Below are 22,401 nucleotides of genomic sequence, written 5' to 3' on the forward strand. Positions count from 1 at the left end.
TGATAAAATTAAACTGTACGTCAGATATATTGACGATGTGTTTTTGGTATGGCGAGGGTCAGAGGAATCCCTAGAACAGTGGGTTAACAGCTTAAACCAGCTTGAGTCAACTATTCGATTTAAGGTTGCCCATAACAGGGTGAGCATATCATTTCTAGATCTAAATGTATCTGTCTATACAGAAGATGATTGTTACAAATTTTCTACCTCCTTGTATTCAAAACCGACGGATAGAAACTCATTGTTGCTATCCACAAGTTTTCACCCTGAGCATCAAAAAAAGAGTGTGGTCTCCTCTCAACTCACGCGGGTGGCCTGCAATAACACATTAAGAGAGACTAGAAAAATACAGGAGGATGAAATGATTATGAAATTGGAGCAACGAGGATATGCAAGAAATTTGATAACACAGGTGCAAACCAATCTGGCCCGGGATGATCAAGTATCTTTGCTACAACCACATGATCCTACTGATAAGATGGAAAACAATAGCGATATCATTAACTTTGTAACCACGTTCAACCCCGTGTCCAAGATATTGTCTGAGTCTGTCAAGAAGAACTGGGACATTATTAATACTGACAAATCACTACCATTCCTGCACACATCAGCCCCACGGATGGCTTATAAGAGAGCACCCAATTTGAAGGATCTACTGGTCCATAATGACCCTGTGAAGTGCTATGAAAAAAGTACATGGCTGGATAACAGGAAAAAAGTTGGCTGCTATAGATGTGGGGATTGCACTACGTGCAATAGTATGCTAACAGGGATGTTCTTTCACCACCCACATACTGGGAGAAAATACAAGATTTTGCACAGATTGTCATGTATGAGTACGTATGTTGTATACATACTAATGTGTCCATGTTCGCTGGTCTATGTGGGGAAGACCTCAACTACATTTCGTGAGAGGATGGCCAATCATCGCCATGCGATTAGACAAGCGATAGACAAGAAAACATCTGATCAACCGGTTGCCAGACATTTTCTCCAAGCTGGGCACACAGCGGCTAGTTTAAGGACTATGCTGATTGATCATGTGCCCCCCTTACGAAGGGGAGCAGATAGGAACACGAAACTACTCCAAGTTGAGACCTCCTGGATTTATCGTCTGGACACAGTGGCTCCTAAGGGTCTGAATGTACAGATGGACTTTGGTGTCTTCCTTTAAGTGAAATGTCCATGATTTATCAGTCTAGGTCATCAACATCTAGGAAGATAGACTGGTCCAGAATATATGTGTTCACAAAGTCTCTGAAAGTATGGTGTTCAGTGTATTGCGGTGGCCATAACAAAGTTTCTTACTGCACTCCAATTGGCATAGAAGCTATATGTTTTATTGATAATTGTAATATAACATACTTTATCTAGTAAATAGACATTTTGGAGATTATGGATAGGATAATAAAGGGGCAGTGATTAGCTTAGCAAACTGTATATAAAGATGAAAAGTATCTTATTAATACATTAAGATGTTATAAATATAAGGAACAAAGTCTGTTTTGAGAACTCAGGTAGTTATAATATTTTTATAGATTTTAATTTGGTATAGTTAGTTTTTTTGCACTTTAGAGTAGTTATACTTGTAATAGTTAGTCCGGTGTCATCGGAACTCCAGCCACCCGGACATGCGCATTAGCAGGAGTAACTATGCGCGGTTGGAGCGCAAACGTCATTACGTGACTGAATATGCTAATTAGCCATGGGGTTGGCTAACTCCTGGACGCATGCGCGTGGTGGGGCGGCTTCTGATACACCGGAAGTGACAGGGACGCTTTACAGGTGTATATAGGTGAGTGGTTTGTGGTTAGTATTAGGAACCTTCTTTTGGGATAGATATGTTCTGATTACCCATTGATAAAGATACCAATTGGTATCGAAACGTTTGGGAGATTTGTCATTTGATGCTGGATACCTAATAAAGGATTTTTGAATAAGACCGGAGAGTGAAGCGTTTCTCTACCTTTAGGGGTTGAACGGATATTGCTATATGTTTTCTATGCAGCACCCCGGCGGATGCCTTATGTCACAGTGAGTGCACCTGTTTGGATATTTGTATATATATATATATATATATATATATATATATGATATACCCTGCTACTTAACATAATGTTCTAGTAATGTGTGTTTAACATAGCAGATAACAAAATTTACCTACACACAAAATACAGATTCATACAATTTCCCATATGCATACATACTTACACATACATATTTACACACACTCATATTTACACATACACACACACAAACACATATTTACATATACATACACATATTTACACATACACATATTTACACATACACACACAAACACACATATTTACACATACATACACATATTTACACATACATACACACATATTTACACATACACAAACACACACATATTTACACATACACAAACACACACATTTACCTATACATATTTACACATACACACACAAACACACATATTTACCTATACATATTTACACATACACACACAAACACACATATTTACCTATTCATATTTACACACATATTTACACATACATATTTACACATACACACACACATATTTACACATACATATTTACACATACACACACACATTTACACATACATACACACACATATTTACACACACACACAAACACACATATTTACACATACATATTTACACATACACATATTTACACACACATATTTACACATACACACACACACATATTTACACACATATTTACACATTCATACACACACATATTTACACACACACACATATTTACACATACAAACACATATTTACACATACACACACATTTACACATACACACACATTTACACATACATACTTACACATACACACACATATTTACACATACACACACATATTTACACATACATACTTACACATACACACACATATTTACACATACATATTTACACATATTTACACATACATACACACACAAACATATTTACACATACACACACATATTTTAATGTTTAATGTCTGCCATCACCCATAGTTTTGTAATATTATTAATTTACAACATGCCACAACTGACTAAAGCAAGTAGCATACTTCTGGTTCAGGCAAATAGGAGTTGTTGCAGATATCCAGTGCAGCATAAGTGTCTGTGTCTTGCAAGTTGTCACTCAATTAAAAGTCCCTCTTCACATCTTATATCCCCAAGTAAGTTGAGCAGCCTGAACTAGCAAAAACTTCAGTGAAAACTGAACAGACACAACACACAGCCTAGCAAAACTCTCTGCCTACCCATCCCCCTCTCCTGTCTGCCTCCCCTCTGCTTTACTGCTTACCATGAGGGGCTTGTGTTCCCAGTTGTTACATGATCGTAATCTCCCTCTGCATAAACAGCTCCCTTGGTTTAATAGTGCACAGTATCTCTCTGCACGGGGCTCGGGCTGCATTAAGCAGATACTCCCACAAATGGCACTAAGGTTAAAATGCAGCCATAAATCAGAAAAAAACGAAGCCTCTTTAAATGAAAGTCTTTATTGAAGCAACAGTTGAGAACGTGCAGCATGTAAAATAGCTCAGACAGTGAAGTAAAAGTAAACTATTTTCCATGGTGCAGGTTCTGAGCTGTTTGCTTAAATAAAGATTTGCTTTTAAAGGACAGGCTTTGTTTTTCTATAGTAACAGCTTTTTATCAATGTACAGGCTTTACCTGTGACTGTCTGCTGCCGGCATCAGGACTGAGGTACACACACTGGTAATGGCAAATTCATTCCACTTCAAGCCAGCGTAGCTCCTTCATAGCTGCTCCACCGTCTCCTCCTTTCCCTACAGAAGCCCGCGCGCACTGAACAGTGTTTTTTTTTTTCATTTTTTCCTCATATTTTATAATATTTTTAATAATAAATGATAAGATATGATGAAAATAATGATATCTTTAGAAAGTCCATTTAGTGGCGAGAAAAACGGTATATAATATGTGTGGGTACAGTAAATGAGTCAGAGGAAAATTACAGCTAAACACAAACACAGCAGAAATGTAAAAATAGCCCTGGTCCTTAAGGGAAAGAAATTGAAAAATGGCCTTGGTCCTTAAGGGGTTAAAAAAAAACTAGAAATTTGACTGTAAAATAATAGCAGTCAGTGGATGGGGGCGGGATCGTGGGCGGGGATGTCCAGGGGCGCGCACGGACGCGCGCGCGGACACAGGAGGGCGCGGGCGGGCGCATACACGGGGAGGGAGCGGGTGGGAACTGCTACACTACAGAAAAAGTTGGTGTAAAATTTTTTAAAAAAAAGGAATAAAAATTAAAAAAAAAAAGATCAGGCAGGTGGTGGGGGTTGGTCTGTGGGGGGGGGGATCTACACTACAGAAAAAAAAAAAAACCCAGAAAAAAATACTTTTTTTTGCAAACTGGGTACCAATAAGGCAGATGGGGAGGGTTAGAGAGCTGTTTTGGGGGGGGGGATCAGGGAGGTCGGGGGCTAAGGGGGGATGCTACACCACAGCATATGTAAATATGCTAAAAAAAAAATTTAGTACTGGCAGACTTTCTGCCAGTACTTAAAGTGGCGGGGACAATTGTGGGGTGGAGGAGGGAAGGGAGCTGTTTGGGAGGGATCAGGGGGTCTGATGTGTCAGGTGGGAGGCTGATCTCTACACTAAAGCTAAAATTAACCCTGCAAGCTCCCTACAAACTACCTAATTAACCCCTTAACTGCTAGCCATAATACACGTGTGATGTGCAGCAGCATTTAGCGGCCTTCTAATTACCAGAAAGCAACGCCAAAGTCATATATGTCTGAACAAAGGGGATCCCAGAGAAGCATTTACAACCATTTATGCCATAATTGCATAAGTTGTTTGTAAATAATTTCTGTGAGAAACCTAAAGTTTGTGAAAAAGTGAAAAAAATTTTTTTATTTGATCTCATTTGGCAGTAAAATGGTGGCATGAAATATACCAAAATGGGCCTAGATCTTTGGGATGTCTTCTAAAAAAAAATATATACATGTCAAGGGATATTCAGGTATTCCTGACAGATATCAGGGTTCCAATGTAATTAGCGCTCATTTTGAAAAAAAGTGGTTTTGAAATAGCAAAGTGCTTCTTGTATTTATTTCCCTATAACTTGCAAAAAAAGCAAAGAACATGTTAACATTGGGTATTTCTAAACTCAGGACAAAATTTTGAAACTATTTAGCATGGTTGTTTTTTGGTGGTTGTAGATGTGTAACAGATTTTTCAGGGCCTGTCTGGGCACAGTGTCACACCAGTGCAACTCATATCTGGTGTAACAGTAGTGTACATTAAAAAAAAAATACAATTTTGACTGTAATAGATTGAATAGCAGTTAGTTGTCTGCAAGTGTGTGTATCAGGCCTACAGCGTCTACTCTGCCTACTTCTGCCAGTGCACAGTGCCAGTCATATCTGTTGTCACAGTAGTTTGCACGCACAGTACCACTAATCGAAAAAAAATGACAAGCAGAGGCAGGCCACCCCGCAGGGGCCGTCGTGGCCGTGGTGCTGTGATTCCCTTTGGCCCTAGAATAATGCCCAGTGTTCAGAGGCCACGTACCCTGAACTCGAAAAGTTCTGAGGAAATAGTTGACTGGCTAACACAGGACACCCAATCTTCTACAGCTTCCGCTCGGAACCTTGACACACCATCCTCCTCCAGCTTAGCTTCAGGCACCTCTCAAGTTACCACTCGCCCGCCTGCCGCCACCACCAACACTAGCACCACAGCCGCTTCACTTGATCTGTCAGAGGAGTTATTTACACATCAGTTGGAAGAAATGAGTGATGCGCAACCATTATTGCCAGAAGATGTAGATAACAGGGATATGTCTCAGTCAGGCAGCATTACACACATGGACGTACGGTGTGATGATGATGATGTTGTACCTGCTGCAGGAGTTTGGTCTGTTACTGTTAAGCGGGCGTAACCCTTACACTACCTGATCGATACAACATCATACCTGATGCTTTAAAGCACGTTATTCCAAAAAATTTAGGAATGTTAGGTGATTTATGCCCTTTATGGATTAAAACCAGACTCTGCATCAACTATGTAATTTTTCATGGGAGTTTTGCCATGGATCCCCCTCCGGCACGCCACAGTCCAGGTGTTAGTCCCCTTGAAACAACTTTCACATCACTATTGTGGCCAGAAAGAGTCCCTGTGGGTTTTAAAATTTGCCTGCCCATTGAAGTCAATGGCGGTTCGCCCAGTTCGCCGGTTCGCAAACTTTTGCGGAAGTTCGCATTCGCCGTTCGCGAACCCAAATTTTTATAAACAAACTTAAACAGAGGGTGAGGAATCTATACTGTCCCTTTCCTTTCTCAATCTCTTCTTACTTCTTTTCTCTTTCCCTCATTCTTTCATTTCTTCCTTTCTCTCTCCTCCCTTCCTTCCATCTCTTCTCCCTTCCTTTCCTCCTTCCTCCCTCTCTCCTTCATTGCTTTATTCCTTCATCTTGTTTTTTCTTTTTTCCTTCTCTTTTCCTTCAAACAAAAGGGGATGAATCTACCATCCATTACTCCCTTCCTTACTCCCTTTGTTTCTTTGTCCCCCCTTCCTTTTCCATCTCCTTCCTTTTTCCCTTTCCTTATATCTTTATTACCTTCTCCCTTCCCTGTCTTTGCCATTTCCTTTTCCCTACCCTTTTCAATTTCCTTCTCCATTGTCTTCCCCATTCCTTTCTTCATTCCTTTATTTATTCCTTCCTTTCTCATTCCTCCCATCCATCTTTCCTTCCTTTACTTTAACATAATTAACTAGATATTATGAAAATAAAATGGTAACTATTCACTCATATTTTGTGTTTATGTATTTAGATATTTTTTCTAATAAATGGAAGTTTCATTATTTAAATAAATAGCTTCATTTGCCAGAGATAGTTTAACTGTAAAATGCTTTTTGCATTCACATAAGTTATTTTAATAACAGGACTGTACTCTCATATTCATGCATAATTTCTGCTACTTTTGTCCACTGAGAGTGATTTTAATAATCCAGCCATGAAATTGTGTAGGAGTAACTCATAAAAATGGCAACATATTTGTAAATTAGAATGCTACAATGACTACACGGTTTAGCAAGTATTTAAAGTGAGCATATACAGGGCCTAATTTATTATAGTGAGATTCTTCTTTCCAGTGATAATAACAATCAAGATTTTTGAATGAGTTATAAGCTTATTTTGTCCATAATCTTCTAGCATTTTTCATTAATAAAGCTTTTTTTTTCTTCAGAAAATCAGACAACCCTGCATTCAACTTCCTTATCTGTCTTTCTTAAGGCTGTGACACACTGCAAGCGATGCGGCGCGAGGCGATGCAGCTGCTTCGCACCGCGTTGCATCGCTTCTGAAGTTCAATTATTTCATCTCTGAGTGCTTAGCTACGCGACCTGACGCAGCAGAGTGCTCAGAGATGAAAAGGCAGGACACACTGAGCGCGCACAGCTGCATCTACACGCTGCGCACCGCTCCGCTTGCAGTGTGTCACAGCCTTTATTGTTGTCCCGTCTCCTCTGTGATGTCACCATGCACATTCATGGAGATATCAGTGCCACTTCCATGTAGCTCTTAGAGTGCTGCCCACTATACCACCAAGTATGCATGCAGTGCAGGAGAATCGCCAATCCAATGCTGTGATTCTGCTTCACAATGAGAACAGGGTTATCATGTGCTCACAGGCCACAATTTCGCACAAAGACCCGTTCTCAACATATGCATACAAGTGTTTAATGTGCAAACATTATATTTTATATACTTTAGCAATATGCACTATCTATAGTAATAAAGCTCAGTATAATTAAAGGGACATAAAACACCTTGAGATTTTTAAATAAAATGTTTAATTATGTGTAGTAAAAAAACTTTGCAAAATACTTTCTTTTTCCATTTTCATGTAATTTAGCTCTGAATATTGTGTATTTTCTAATTTTCAGAACTGGAAATGCATACTGAATACTTCTCAAGGTTTATCCTGCTTCATATCTGCCCTTTATTTGCTTTAACAGACAACAAATGGAAAACAATGCATTTTACATAATGGGCTCCATTTACAAAAAAGCAATGCAAGCATGCTTACCTCAAAAATAAGAAACAGTGGTCATACTATTAGTCAACATGAATTTGTTCATATGGGGTGACTGACAGGGGACAGTGCTGCACAAAAACTTGCTTGTACAGCATCCGCTAATCATTTGTTGCATAGATGGGTGGACAAGTTATCTAACTGGAAACATTGTCTATCTGTCTAATGATAACTTGAGGCCAAAGACCATAGGAAGCCTGGTTACTTGTAGACTTAAGCTAAAATTGGCTCTTCTAAATGAAGCCAGGGTTGGGTGGAATTTGGTTGTTGAAGAACAATGGCAACAAACAAAATGCACATTTGTTTTTTAAATGGCTGATATGCTATTTTATAGCAAGACAACAGAAATATCTTGTAATTAAAAAGTGCTTAATCTCCCTTTAAACTCCTTTCCACATTGCCTTTAGGGACTTATTTATTGCTGATAGTTTCCTTTCACATCCCCAGAGTGAAATTTCTCAGTCCTACCTAACAAAACTGGTAACATTATGTACTGGCAATTTAAAGTGCAGGACATTTCAAGAATAAGCTACCAGAAAAATGTAATATTTACTAAATATATCACAGACATTTGAATAAAAGATTTGTCAAAAAAAAATATTTTGGGCTAGATGGTAAGTGGAGTGGTAATTTTAATGTGAGAATGATATTGCAATATCATAATCACATTAACTTACATTCATGCTACAATTTGAAAGTAAATGCGATTGCTCAAACGCAATCGCATTTTATGCTCAAACTTTTTATGCAAGGTCAAAGCTAAAGGGTTTTTGCTTGGAAAAAAGTTGCACTAAACAAACCAAAAATTTGATTAAAATTAAGTTTCAAGACCTACACTATAACACTATTAACCCCTAATTTGCCACATCCCCCATCGCAAGCTACCCTGCTACACTATTAACCCCTAATATGCCATAACCCCCATCACAAGCTGAGCCACAATCTATAACCCCAATCACAAACTACCCCGCTACACTATTTTACCCCTAATCTGCCATAATTCCCCTTCAAAAATGACCCTGCTACACTATTAATCCCTAAACCACCACAACCCCCACTGCAATAAACCCCCTACACTATTATTCCCTAAACCGCCACAACCCCCACCGCAATAAACAACCTGGCCTATTAACCCCTAAACTGCCAAAAAAACACTGCCATAACTCATACACTACTTTACACCCTAACAGCTAACCTCCCAATGTTAGGGTGTCTAGTCCTAACCTAAGACACTGTAAATTACAAAAAATAAAAAGCACTACCTTAAAAAAAACATTACAAAAAAAATAAAAAAATAAACAGTTAAAGCCCTATCCTAAAACTGATGTACCCTAACAAAAAAAACTATATATTAAAAAAAAAACTATCTTAAAAATCTTAATCTAAAAATTGCTCTGAAAAGGACAAGTGTTATAATACTTTTGCAAAAAAAAAAAGGATTAAGCTCTTAAAGGGGCATTAAACACTTTGAGATGGTATATATATATATATATAAACTTTGCAATAATTTCATTATTTATTTTGTTATATTCTACACAGCCATTGGCTGCACACTCTATATTGACTTATTTATAACTGTCCCTAATTGACCACAGCAAACAAGGTAACCTAAGTTACAACATGGCAGCTTTCATTGCTTTACATACACTAAAAGTTTACACTTATTTTATCAATATTTAAGCAGCTTACAAAATTTTAAAAACGACATCTACATGTTATTCTCAGACCAATCTTTTCTTTGAATTCAGGTAGTATAGGGATTATTGCAGTTTAGGGGTTAAACGTGTAGGGGTTATTGCAGTGGGGGTTATGGCGGTTTATGGATTAATAGTGTAGTGGGGTGGTTTGCGTTGGAGGATGTGGCGGATTATGGGTTAATAGTGTAGCAGGGTTAAAACATTAGGGGATGTGGCAGTTTAGGGGCTATTAGAGCAAGGGGTTTATTGCAATGGTTCTTAGGGGTTATTAGAGTAGGGGTTTATTGCGATTGCGTGCAAGTATAAGTGTTAGGTTTTTTTAATTTTGCTACTTCATTGAAGTCAATGGGGTGAATATGAAATTGCAAATGCAATATCCTGTTAAGTTTTTGCTTGCATCGGGTTTTGTGCAAGTGCAAAATTTTTACTTTCACCTTTTAGTATGAGCGTTAACTGTTGTGCTCAGAAGTGAACCTTGAGTGAAGCTAATACGTGAGCAGGATCGACAAATTGCATTCTGCTTGTCATCAAGTATTTTATTCTGCCATTCAGATGTGAAAAAAATGAATAAAACATGAATTTTATATTGTATATACTATCCAAGAGTTGAGAATTAATTTATGCACAAATTCTGAATATAAAGGGGGATACAATCAGCCTCATATTATTTATTTTACAAGCCACACAAGTATATTTTCTTTATACAATTATTTGCAGTAGTAAAAGGCAGTATGTTTATTTACCATATGCTGTACCAACCTGTCTCAGAAGCAGCAACAGTAATATTGTACCAAGGAATCTCTTCCCGGTCCAGAACTTTTGCTGTTTTAATAACTCCAGTATGTGCATCAATATCAAAAGGCTTTTCTTCCGGTGAACTGTTTTCCATAAAATACCTGTTGCAATGAAAATAATAAAAATGTTATACATATGTATCACTATATTTTAATACACTGTACAATGTTGCAGGGTTTGTTTATTCATGAAGAATTAAACTATACTATAAAATGATGTTTATGCACTTTTTAATAATTTAGGTAGTTTCAACAATGTAGTTTACATAAAAAATTTTGTATCTAGTAAATAGAATTGTGCTGCAAAGAAAGGTGCATATTGTGTTGGAATTGGAAATCATGAAATGAAAATATTCATTATGAATAAGTCAGCATCATTTATTGTGAAATTTGACAAGTTTTACAATATAAACAACATTTACAGCAAATGCGCAGCAAATTTATAATATATATTTATATGAATATATACATATATATGGCTAGATTACGAGTTTTGCGTTATGAGGGGTGCGTTGCTAACTTGCATTTTATTCTCACCACTCACTTACCTGCAGCGCAGGTATTACGGGTTTTTATCAACCTGGCGTTAACAGGCAAGAAGTGAGCGTAGAGCAAAATTGAGCTCCATATCGCACTCAAATACCAGCGCTGCTTAAGTGAGCAGTGAGCTGGTTATACGTGCTCGTGCACGATTTCCCCATAAACATCAATGGGGAGAGCCGGTTGAGAAAAAGTCTAACACCTGCAAAAAAGCAGTGTAAAACTCAGTAACGCAGCCCCATTGATTCCTATTGGGAAACACATTTTATGTTTACATCTAACACCCTAACATGAACCCAGAGTCTAAACACCCCTAATCTGTCGCCCCCGACATCGCCGACACCGACATTAAACTTATTATTAACCCCTAATCTGCTGCCCCCAACATCGCTGACACCTACATTATATTTATTAACCCCTAATCTGCTGCCCACAACATCGCTGACACCTACATAATGTTATTAACCCCTAAACCTAAGTCTAACCTTAACCCTAACACCCCCTAGCTTAAATATAATTAAAATAAATCTAAACAAAAATACTATTAATACCTAAATAATTCCTATTTAAAACTAAATACTTGCTATAAAATAAACCCTAAGCTAACTACAATATAACTAATAGTTACATTGTATCTAGCTTAGGATTTATTTTTATTTTACAGGCAAGTTTGTATTTATTTTAACTAGGTAGAATAGTTACTAAATAGTTATTAACTATTTAATAACTACCTAACTAAAATAAATACAAATTTACCTGTGAAATAAAACCTAACCTAAGTTACACTAACACCTAACACTATACTACAATTAAAGGGACACTGAACCCAAATTTTTTCTATCATGATTCAGATAGAGCATGCAATTTTAAGCAACTTTCTAATTTACTCCTATTATCAAATTCTTTTCATTCTCTTGGTATCTTTATTTGAAATGCAAGAATGTAAGTTTAGATGCCGGCCCATTTTTGGTGAACACACTCAGGCCCATTTATCAAAGGGCTTGCGGACCTGATCCGACACTGCGGATCAGGTCCGCAAGACCTCGCTAAATGCGGAGAGCAATACGCTCTCCGCATTTAACATTGCACCAGCAGCTCACAAGAGCTGCTGGTGCAACGCCGCCCCCTGCTGACTCGCGGCCAATCGGCCGCCAGCAGGGAGCTGTCAATCAACCCGATCGTATTCGATCGGGTTGATGTCTGGCGATTCCTGTCCGCCTGTTCAGAGCAGGCGGACAGGGTTATGGAGCAGCGGTCTTTAGACCGCTGCTTCATAAGTTGTGTTTCTGGCGAGTCTGAAGACTCGCCAGAAACACGGCCCTTCAAGCTCCATACGGAGCTTGATAAATGGGCCTGATGGTGTTGTTCTTGCTGATTGGTGGGTAAATTCACCTACCAATAAACAAGTGCTTTCCATGGTCTGAACCAAAAAATAGCTTAGATGCCTTCTTTTTCAAATAAAGAAAGCAAGAGAACGAAGAAAAATTGATAATAGGAGTAAATTAGAAAATTGTTTAAAATTGCATGCTCTATCTGAATCACGAAAGAAAAAATTTGGTTTCAGTGTCCCTTTAAATAACTTACCTAAATTAAATATAATTAAATAAGTTAAATACAATTAGCTAAAAAACAAAACAAAACACTAAATTACAGAAAATAAAAAACAAATTACAAGATTTTTAAACTATTTACACCTATTCTAAGAGCCCTATCAAAATAAAAAAGCCCCCCCCCAAAAAAAAAAAAAAAAACCTAGCATAAACTAAACTATCAATAGCCCTTAAAATGGACTTTTGCGGGGCATTGCCCCAAAGAAATCAGCTCTTTTACCTGTAAAAAAATATATAAACAACACCCCCAACAGTAAAACCCACCACCCACACAACCAACCCCCCAAATAAAACCCTAACTAAAAAAAAACTAAGCTCCCCATTGCCCTGAAAAGGGCATTTGGATGGTCATTGCCCTTAAAAGAGCATTTATCTCTATTGCAGCCCAAAGCCCTAACCTAAAAAAAAACACCCAAACACCCTTAAAAAATCCTAACACTAACCCCCGAAGATTCACTTACCGGGAGAAGTCTTCATCCAAGCGGCAAGATGTCCTCAACAAAGCCGGCAGAAGTGGTCCTCCAGACGGGCAGAAGTGGTCCTCCAGATGGGCATAAGTCTTCATCCAGACGGCATCTTCTATCTTCATCCAACCGGCGTGGAGCGGCTCCATCTTCAAGACATCCGGTGCAGAGCATCCTTATCCAACGACGTCTTCTTGCTGAATGAAGGTACCTTTAAATGATGTCATCCAAGATGGCGTCCCTTAGATTCCAATTGGCTGATAGAATAAGCCAATCAGAATTAAGGTTGAAAAAAATCCTATCGGCTGATGCAGTGGATCATGTCCGCCCGACATTTGATAAATCTAGCCCTTAATCTGAATCATGATCATTTTATTTTGAATTTCATGTGCCTTTAAAAGGTCATCAAACCTAATGATTTAGACAGAGAATGCAATTTTTGAAACTTTCCAATTTACTTCTATTAAATTGACTTTGTTTGTATGGTATTCATTGTTAAAGGGCATACCTTGTGTAGCTATTAATGCAGCACTATATAGCAGACATTTTGCAATAATGTTTTTAACAATATTGTACACTTTTTAGCAATAGATAGCTTCAGTATCTGCAAAATATACAACATTGTTAAAAACATTCTTAGAAAATGTTTGTCAAATAGTGGTCCAGACATGCTACATAACAAGACATGATTTTCAGCAAGCAATGCCAAGAGAATGAAGCAAATTTGACAAAAGTAAAATGGAAATTGTTTTAAAACTATAGTCTCTACCTAAATCATGAAATAAAAACAGGGGGTTCATTTCCCTTTAGTCCCTTATACAAGCTATAATTGGAATATATGGTTTTCTTATACTGGGAATGGGTAACCCCATGAAAAACTATATTAAATATGCTTTCTATAGATTTTTTATGAGGAGATCCACACCCTAGAGGCCAGGTTACGAGTGGCGCGCTAACAGTTGTGTGCAAGAGATATTGGACATATTGTGGATGTTTTCGCACGTTGGAAGTAGTTCACATATTACAAGTTGAAAGTAAATGAGATCGCTTGAGTGCAATTGAATTTAACGTGCATTGGGATAGCGTGACCTCACAGTTCTGGTTAATTGATTAGTCACCAATCAGCAAGCGCTACCCAGGTGCTGAACCAAAAATGGGCTGGCTCCTAATCTTACATTCCTGCTTTTAAAATAAAGATACCAAGAGAAGGAAGAAAAAATCATAATAGGATTAAAATAGAAAGTTGTTTCAAATTGCACGCTCTATCTGAATCATGAAAGAAAAAATCTGGGTTTCATATCCCTTTAAGGCTTGGGATGGTTTCCAACTCTGAGAAATTAGAAAATCCACAATTTCAGAGATAAATTACATAAAATAAGGAAAATTGATAATGAGTATACTGCAAGTTTTTTTTATTATGCAAAACTAAATATTTATTTTAAAATCTCAATGTCCTAGATTTAGAGTTTGGCGGTAGCCGTGAAAACCAGCGTTAGAGGCTCCTAACGCTGGTTTTAGGCTACCTCCGGTATTTGGAGTCACTCAAAAAAGGGTCTAACGCTCACTTTTCAGCCGCGACTTTTCCATACCGCAGATCCCCTTACGTCAATTGCGTATCCTATCTTTTAAATGGGATTTTTCTAACTCCGGTATTTAGAGTCGTTTCTGAAGTGAGCGTTAGAATTTTAACGACAAAACTCCAGCCGCAGAAAAAAGTCAGTAGTTAAGAGCTTTCTGGGCTAACGCCGGTTCATAAAGCTCTTAACTACTGTACTCTAAAGTACACTAACACCCATAAACTACCTATGTACCCCTAAACCGAGGCCCCCCCACATCGCCACCACTCGATTAAATTTTTTTAACCACTAATCTGCCGACCGCCACCTACGTTATCCTTATGTACCCCTAATCTGCTGCCCCTAACACCGCCGACCCCTATATTATATTTATTAACCCCTAATCTGCCCCCCTCAACGTCGCCTCCACCTGCCTACACTTATTAACCCCTAATCTGCCGAGCGGACCGTACCGCTATCATAATAAAGTTATTAACCCCTAATCCGCCTCACTAACCCTATAATAAATAGTATTAACCCCTAATCTGCCCTCCCTAACATCGCCGACACCTAACTTCAATTATTAACCCCTAATCTGCCGACCAGAGCTCACCGCTATTCTAATAAATGTATTAACCCCTAAAGCTAAGTCTAACCCTAACACTAACACCCCCCTAACTTAAATATAATTTAAATCTAACAAAATTAATTAACTCTTATTAAATAAATTATTCCTATTTAAAGCTAAATACTTACCTGTAAAATAAATCCTAATATAGCTACAATATAAATTATAATTATATTATAGCTATTTTAGGATTAATATTTATTTTACAGGTAACTTTGTATTTATTTTAACCAGGTACAATAGCTATTAAACAGTTAAGAACTATTTAATAGCTAAAATAGTTAAAATAATTACAAAATTACCTGTAAAATAAATCCTAACCTAAGTTACAATTAAACCTAACACTATACTATCATTAAATTAATTAAATAAAATACCTACAATTACCTACAATTAAACCTAACACTACACTATCAATACATTAATTAAATACAATACCTACAAATAACTACAATGAAATAAACTAACTAAAGTACAAAAAATAAAAAAATAATTACAAACATAAGAAAAATATTACAACAATTTTAAACTAATTACACCTACTCTAAGCCCCCTAATAAAATAACAAAGACCCCCAAAATAAAAAATGCCCTACCCTATTCTAAATTACTAAAGTTCAAAGCTCTTTTACCTTACCAGCCCTGAACAGGGCCCTTTGCGGGGCATGCCCCAAGAAGTTCAGCTCTTTTGCCTGTAAAAAAAAACATACAATACCCCCCCAACATTACAACCCACCACCCACATACCCCTAATCTAACCCAAACCCCCCTTAAATAAACCTAACACTAAGCCCCTGAAGATCATCCTACCTTGTCTTCACCTCACCGGGTATCACCGATCGGTCCTGGCTCCAAAATCTTCATCCAACCCAAGCGGGGGCTGGCGATCCATCATCCGGTGGCTGAAGAGGTCCAGAAGAGGCTCCAAAGTCTTCATCCTATCCGGGAAGAAGAGTAGATCCGGACCGGCAACCATCATCTTCCAAGCGGCATCTTCTATCTTCATCCGATGAGGACCGGCTCCATCCTGAAGACCTCCACCGCGGACCCATCTTCATCCGGCGACGTCCAACTGAAGAATGACGGTTCCTTTAAGGGACGTCATCCAAGATGGCGTCCCTCGAATTCCGATTGGCTGATAGGATTCTATCAGCCAATCGGAATTAAGGTAGGAATATTCTGATTGGCTGATGGAATCAGCCAATCAGAATCAAGTTCAATCCGATTGGCTGATCCAATCAGCCAATCAGATTGAGCTCGCATTCTATTGGCTGTTCCGATCAGCCAATAGAATGCGAGCTCAATCTGATTGGCTGATTGGATCAGCCAATCGGATTGATCTTGATTCTGATTGGCTGATTCCATCAGCCAATCAGAATATTCCTACCTTAATTCCGGTTGGCTGATAGAATCCTATCAGCCAATAGGAATTCGAGGGACGCCATCTTGGATGACGTCCCTTAAAGGAACCGTCATTCTTCAGTTGGACGTCGCCAGATGAAGATGGGTCCGCGGTGGAGGTCTTCAGGATGGAGCCGGTCCTCATCGGATGAAGATAGAAGATGCCGCTTGGAAGATGATGGTTGCCGGTCCAGATCTACTCTTCTTCCCGGATAGGATGAAGACTTTGGAGCCTCTTCTGGACCTCTTCAGCCACCGGATGATGGATCGCCAGCCCCCGCTTGGGTTGGATGAAGATTTTGGAGCCAGGACCGATCGGTGATACCCGGTGAGGTGAAGACAAGGTAGGATGATCTTCAGGGGCTTAGTGTTAGGTTTATTTATGGGGGGTTTGGGTTAGATTAGGGGTATGTGGGTGGTGGGTTGTAATGTTGGGGGGGGGTATTGTATGTGTTTTTTTTTACAGGCAAAAGAGCTGAACTTCTTGGGGCATGCCCCGCAAAGGGCCCTGTTCAGGGCTGGTAAGGTAAAAGAGCTTTGAACTTTAGTAATTTAGAATAGGGTAGGGCATTTTTTATTTTGGGGGTCTTTGTTATTTTATTAGGGGGCTTAGAGTAGGTGTAATTAGTTTAAAATTGTTGTAATATTTTTCTTATGTTTGTAATTATTTTTTTATTTTTTGTAACTTAGTTCTTTTTTATTTTTTGTACTTTAGTTAGTTTATTTCATCGTAGTTATTTGTAGGTATTGTATTTAATTAATGTATTGATAGTGTAGTGTTAGGTTTAATTGTAGGTAATTGTAGGTATTTTATTTAATTAATTTAATGATAGTATAGTGTTAGGTTTAATTGTAACTTAGGTTAGGATTTATTTTACAGGTAATTTTGTAATTATTTTAACTATTTTAGCTATTAAATAGTTCTTAACTATTTAATAGCTATTGTACCTGGTTAAAATAAATACAAAGTTACCTGTAAAATAAATATTAATCCTAAAATAGCTATAATATAATTATAATTTATATTGTAGCTATATTAGGATTTATTTTACAGGTAAGTATTTAGCTTTAAATAGGAATAATTTATTTAATAAGAGTTAATTAATTTCGTTAGATTTAAATTATATTTAAGTTAGGGGGGTGTTAGTGTTAGGGTTAGACTTAGCTTTAGGGGTTAATACATTTATTAGAATAGCGGTGAGCTCCGGTTGGCAGATTAGGGGTTAATAATTGAAGTTAGGTGTCGGCGATGTTAGGGAGGGCAGATTAGGGGTTAATACTATTTATTATAGGGTTAGTGAGGCGGATTAGGGGTTAATAACTTTATTATGATAGCGGTGCGGTCCGCTCGGCAGATTAGGGGTTAATAAGTGTAGGCAGGTGGAGGCGACGTTGTGGGGGGCAGATTAGGGGTTAATAAATATAATATAGCGGTCGGCGGTGTGAGGGGCAACAGATTAGGGGTACATAAGGATAATGTAAGTAGCGGCGGTTTACGGAGCGGCAGATTAGGGGTTAAAAATAAAATGCAGGGGTCAGCGATAGCGGGGGCGGCAGATTAGGGGTTAATAAGTGTAAGGCTAGGGGTGTTTAGACTCGGGGTACATGTTAGGGTGTTAGGTGCAGACGTAGGAAGTGTTTCCCCATAGCAAACAATGGGGCTGCGTTAGGAGCTGAACGCGGCTTTTTTGCAGGTGTTAGGTTTTATTTCAGCTCAAACAGCCCCATTGTTTCCTATGGGGGAATCGTGCACGAGCACGTTTTTGAGGCTGGCCACGTCCGTAAGCAACTCTGGTATCGAGAGTTGAAGCTGCGTTAAATATGCTCTATGCTCCTTTTTTGGAGCCTAACGCAGCCTTTATGTGGACTCTCAATACCAGAGTTATTTTTATGGTACGGCCAGAAAAAAGCCGGCGTTAGCTACGCGGGTCCTTACCGACAAAACTCTAAATCTAGCCGAATGTGTTTACAGCCATTTTAACATGTGAACTGGGAGTTCTCAAAATATTTAGCATAAAAAATTAAATTAAAAATAAAATAGAAATGCAACAGCCAAGGCATGCTGTTAAATTAGGAAATTAAAAAAATCTGATAAAAAAGCTGCACAGAAAGCGTTTTCTGATGAGTTAGTATACCACTGTTTAATATTCATAATGTAAAGTATTGGTGGAGATTTTACAGTATAAAGCTACTGAAAAATAACATAACAAAAGAGTTTCTAATTAATTTCTAACAGACTGCAATGAACTGAAATTTGAAAACCATAAAAAAAGTTGTACAAAGCAGACTATTATTGTAATACAGACTTCATCATTTGGAAACCTTGTTGAGAATTTCCAATACTAGAAATTAACTTATTTTTGTTTGGGAAAATCCAATAGATTATATATTGTTTTCTCATTAATTGATTCACCAATTTTACTGGCATATAAAAAATTACTGTTATGCTGACAGTCGTATAACCATGTAAACAATTGTTCTGGTATTTGATTATAATAGTCCACACAAGGTCATCACTATAATTTCTATCCAATTGTCTCTGGAAACTATACATATTTGTAAAATGTAAAATGTAGAGAATACTTTGTAATACAATTTTATTGTGAACATTAATGCATCTACTCTCTATATAACCATTAAACTGTTAATTTCAAGAGAAAATATATAATTTTTCAATTGACGCCATTTTTTTCCAAAAGTTTGAGGTGATAGAAAAGCAATCATTATCTTTATTACAGTTCTTCAGCTAAAATAGTTTCAAACACCTTGGCACTGCATACTTGAATTCAATAACTTACTAAAAAGGAACTGTTAAATTGCTTATGCAATTACATAGCTCCCCACATTTCTCCAGGGCTCTTAAGGACAGGGAGGTAAAGGGGACTATAGGCTCGCTTCCATTGAGCCTTTAAAAATGGAGCCGTAAGCTACCGAAGCAGCCGACAGCTAAAAGTAATTAACGGCTCCATTTTAGTACCAGGTTTCCATTGAAAATGTTTCCGCTTTGCGAGTGGTGGCTCTTTTCATGTAGGTGTAAGTTAGCGTTGTGTTACTATGGTAACCTGACTTTACACTACACTACACTCAATCGCATATACGGCGCTGCATACTTTTTTAGGGCTATTTTACCTTTAAAAAAACTAAGTTCCCCCTAACAGTAAAAGCCCCTACCCATCAAACCCTCCAAAATAAAAAAACTAACACTAAAAAATCCTAAACTACCCATTGCCCTTAAAGGGGCATTTATATGGGCATTACCCTTACAATCACATTCAGCTCTTTTACTGCCCTTAAAAGGGCATTCAGCTCTTTTTCAGCACTCAAAATCCCTAATCTAAAAAATAAAATGTAAACATTTTTTTAAAAAGATGCCTTACTCTAACCCCCAGATTGATACTCACGGTTCCTGAAATCCGGCGGTGAAGTCTACTTCCAAGCGGCAACCTCTTCTATATTCATCCAGGACCGCAGAACTGAAGACCGGCGACTGTGGAACTGAAGACCGGCGACCGCAGAACTGTAGACCGGCGATGGAGAAACCATGGAGCGTGGAGGATCCTCTTCATACGATCTCCACCGTACACTGAATAGTGAATTTAAGGTACACAATTAAATATGGCATCCCCTGCATTCCTATTGGCTATTTTGATTTTTCAAATTCAAATCAGCCAATAGGATGAGAGCTAATGAAATCCTATTGACTGATTTGAACAGCCAATAGGATGTCAGTAGCTCTCATCCTATTGTCTGATTTTCAGTTTATCTTATTGGCCGGTTTACAGTTTTACGGTCGCCGGTCTTCAATTCTGCTGTCCTGGATGAAGATAGAAGAGGTTGCCGCTTGGAAGAAGACTTCACCGCTGGACTTCAGGAACTGTGAGTACCTATCTGGGGGTTAGAGTAAGGCTTCTTTTTAATTTGTTTTTTTTGTTTTTTTGTTTTTTTAGATTTGGGATTTTGGATGCTGAAAAAGAGCTGAATGCCCTTTTAAGGGCAGTAAAAGAGCTGAATGCCATTTTAAGGGCAATGCCCATACAAATGCCCCTGTTACTGTTAGGGGGGAACTTAGTTTTTTTAAAGGTAAAAGAGCTGTTTAACTTAGGGCAATGCCTAGTAGTTTAGTATTAGATTAGGTGGGGGTTTATTTTAGGGGGGATTTTTTATTTTCAAAGGGATTAGGTTTTTAAAGGGACAGTCTACACCAAAATTGTTCTTATTTGAAAAGATAGATAATTCTTTTATTACCCATTCCCCGTTTTTTCATAACCAACACAGATATATTAATATACTTTTTACCTCTGTGATTACCTTGTATCTAAGCCTTTGCAGACAGCCTCCTTATCTAAGTGCCTTTGACAGACATGCAGTGTAGTCAATCAGTGAAGACTCCCAAATAACTTCACGGGAGTGAGCACAATGTTATCTATATGACACATGTGAACTAGCACAGCCTAACTGTGAAAAACTTTCAAAATGCTCTGAGTTAGGAGGCGGTTTTCAACTGTTTAGAAATCAGTTTGAGCCTAGCTAGGTTTAGCTTTTCAAAAATACCACCAAGGGAACAAAGCAAATTTGATGATAAAAGTAAATTGGAAAGTTGTTTAAAATGGCATGCCCTATCTGAATCATGAAAGTTTAGTTTTGAGTAGACTGTCCCTTTAAGTTTTTAATTTTTGATCATTTTGTTTATTATTTTATGTAATATTAGACTTTTTTAATTTCTGTAATTTTAGCCTAATTTAAACTTATTTTTTTTTATTTTTAAAGCGGTTAGGTTTTTTTATTTTAATTGTAATTTAGGATTTTTTTAATTTATGTAATGGGGTTAATTTAGGGGGTGTTAGGTTAGGGGACTAGTGATTAGTTATTTGTGTTGTGGGGTTTGGCGGTTTAGGGGTTAATAGATTTATTAGGCTAATTGCAATGTGGGTTAATGGTGGATTAGGGTTTAATAGATTAAATAGATAGCTTTCATTGTGGGGCATGTGGTTTTGAGGTTAATACATGTATTATAAGTTACATTGTGGGGGGATGGCGGATAGAGGGGTTCTGAAGTGTCAGGTTAGATTTCAATGGCAAAAATGTCTCAAAGAGCGCCTTTTTCCTGTTTTACACCTAGTGTAGGTGGGTGTAATTTTTGTTAGTTGATCGGCAGCCTCCGACAGTGTATTTACGGTTTGCGCAGGCATTAAAACTGGGTATAATTTAAAGATTACGGCTTTCTATACTTTGTATTCCGGTTGCTGAAATTGGGTTATAATGGGCCGTTGGAAGCAGTCGATAAACGATATTGCTTCCAACAGCTTATTTATCGGTTTGCGACTGCACGCAAATGGAATTTCGGCTCAATGGAATCGAGCCCTATGTGGCAGAAGAGTTTGGTGTGACTTTGCATGGTTTGGGTGAAGTTGGTCAGTTCCACAAAACTAGTTTTTTTTGGCCTGGAGAATTGTTTTTGTTTTTTTTACAATTACTCACAGATTTGTACATGTACACTGAAGAACAGCTTTATTTCTCTTAGCAAACCCTTATCACTTGAAGAGTGTTAAATTTAAATATTGTACCTAATAATGCTTTAGGAAATGAGATGCCTGCTACTATTTTTGCTTATTGATGTCATTAGTTATCG

General features: G+C 37.8%; 1 protein-coding gene across 3 annotated transcripts in view; it reads right to left on the bottom strand.

The window, feature by feature from the left end:
• Positions 1-22,401, bottom strand: part of CDH18 (cadherin 18) — a 951,076-nt gene that overhangs the window by 116,430 nt on the left and 812,245 nt on the right. Inside the window, exons 7-8 of one of the 3 annotated variants that reach the window (XM_053714610.1) lie at positions 10,540-10,676; positions 524-542 (exon numbers count right to left, since the gene is read on the bottom strand). In XM_053714610.1, the coding sequence (XP_053570585.1) occupies positions 524-542; positions 10,540-10,676 (156 nt within the window). The remainder of the gene's footprint in view (positions 1-523; positions 543-10,539; positions 10,677-22,401) is intronic. The other 2 variants (XM_053714609.1, XM_053714611.1) reach the window with 2 other exon arrangements.

This window comes from Bombina bombina, chromosome 5 (genome assembly GCF_027579735.1).
Source record: "Bombina bombina isolate aBomBom1 chromosome 5, aBomBom1.pri, whole genome shotgun sequence".
NCBI lineage: Eukaryota > Metazoa > Chordata > Amphibia > Anura > Bombinatoridae > Bombina > Bombina bombina.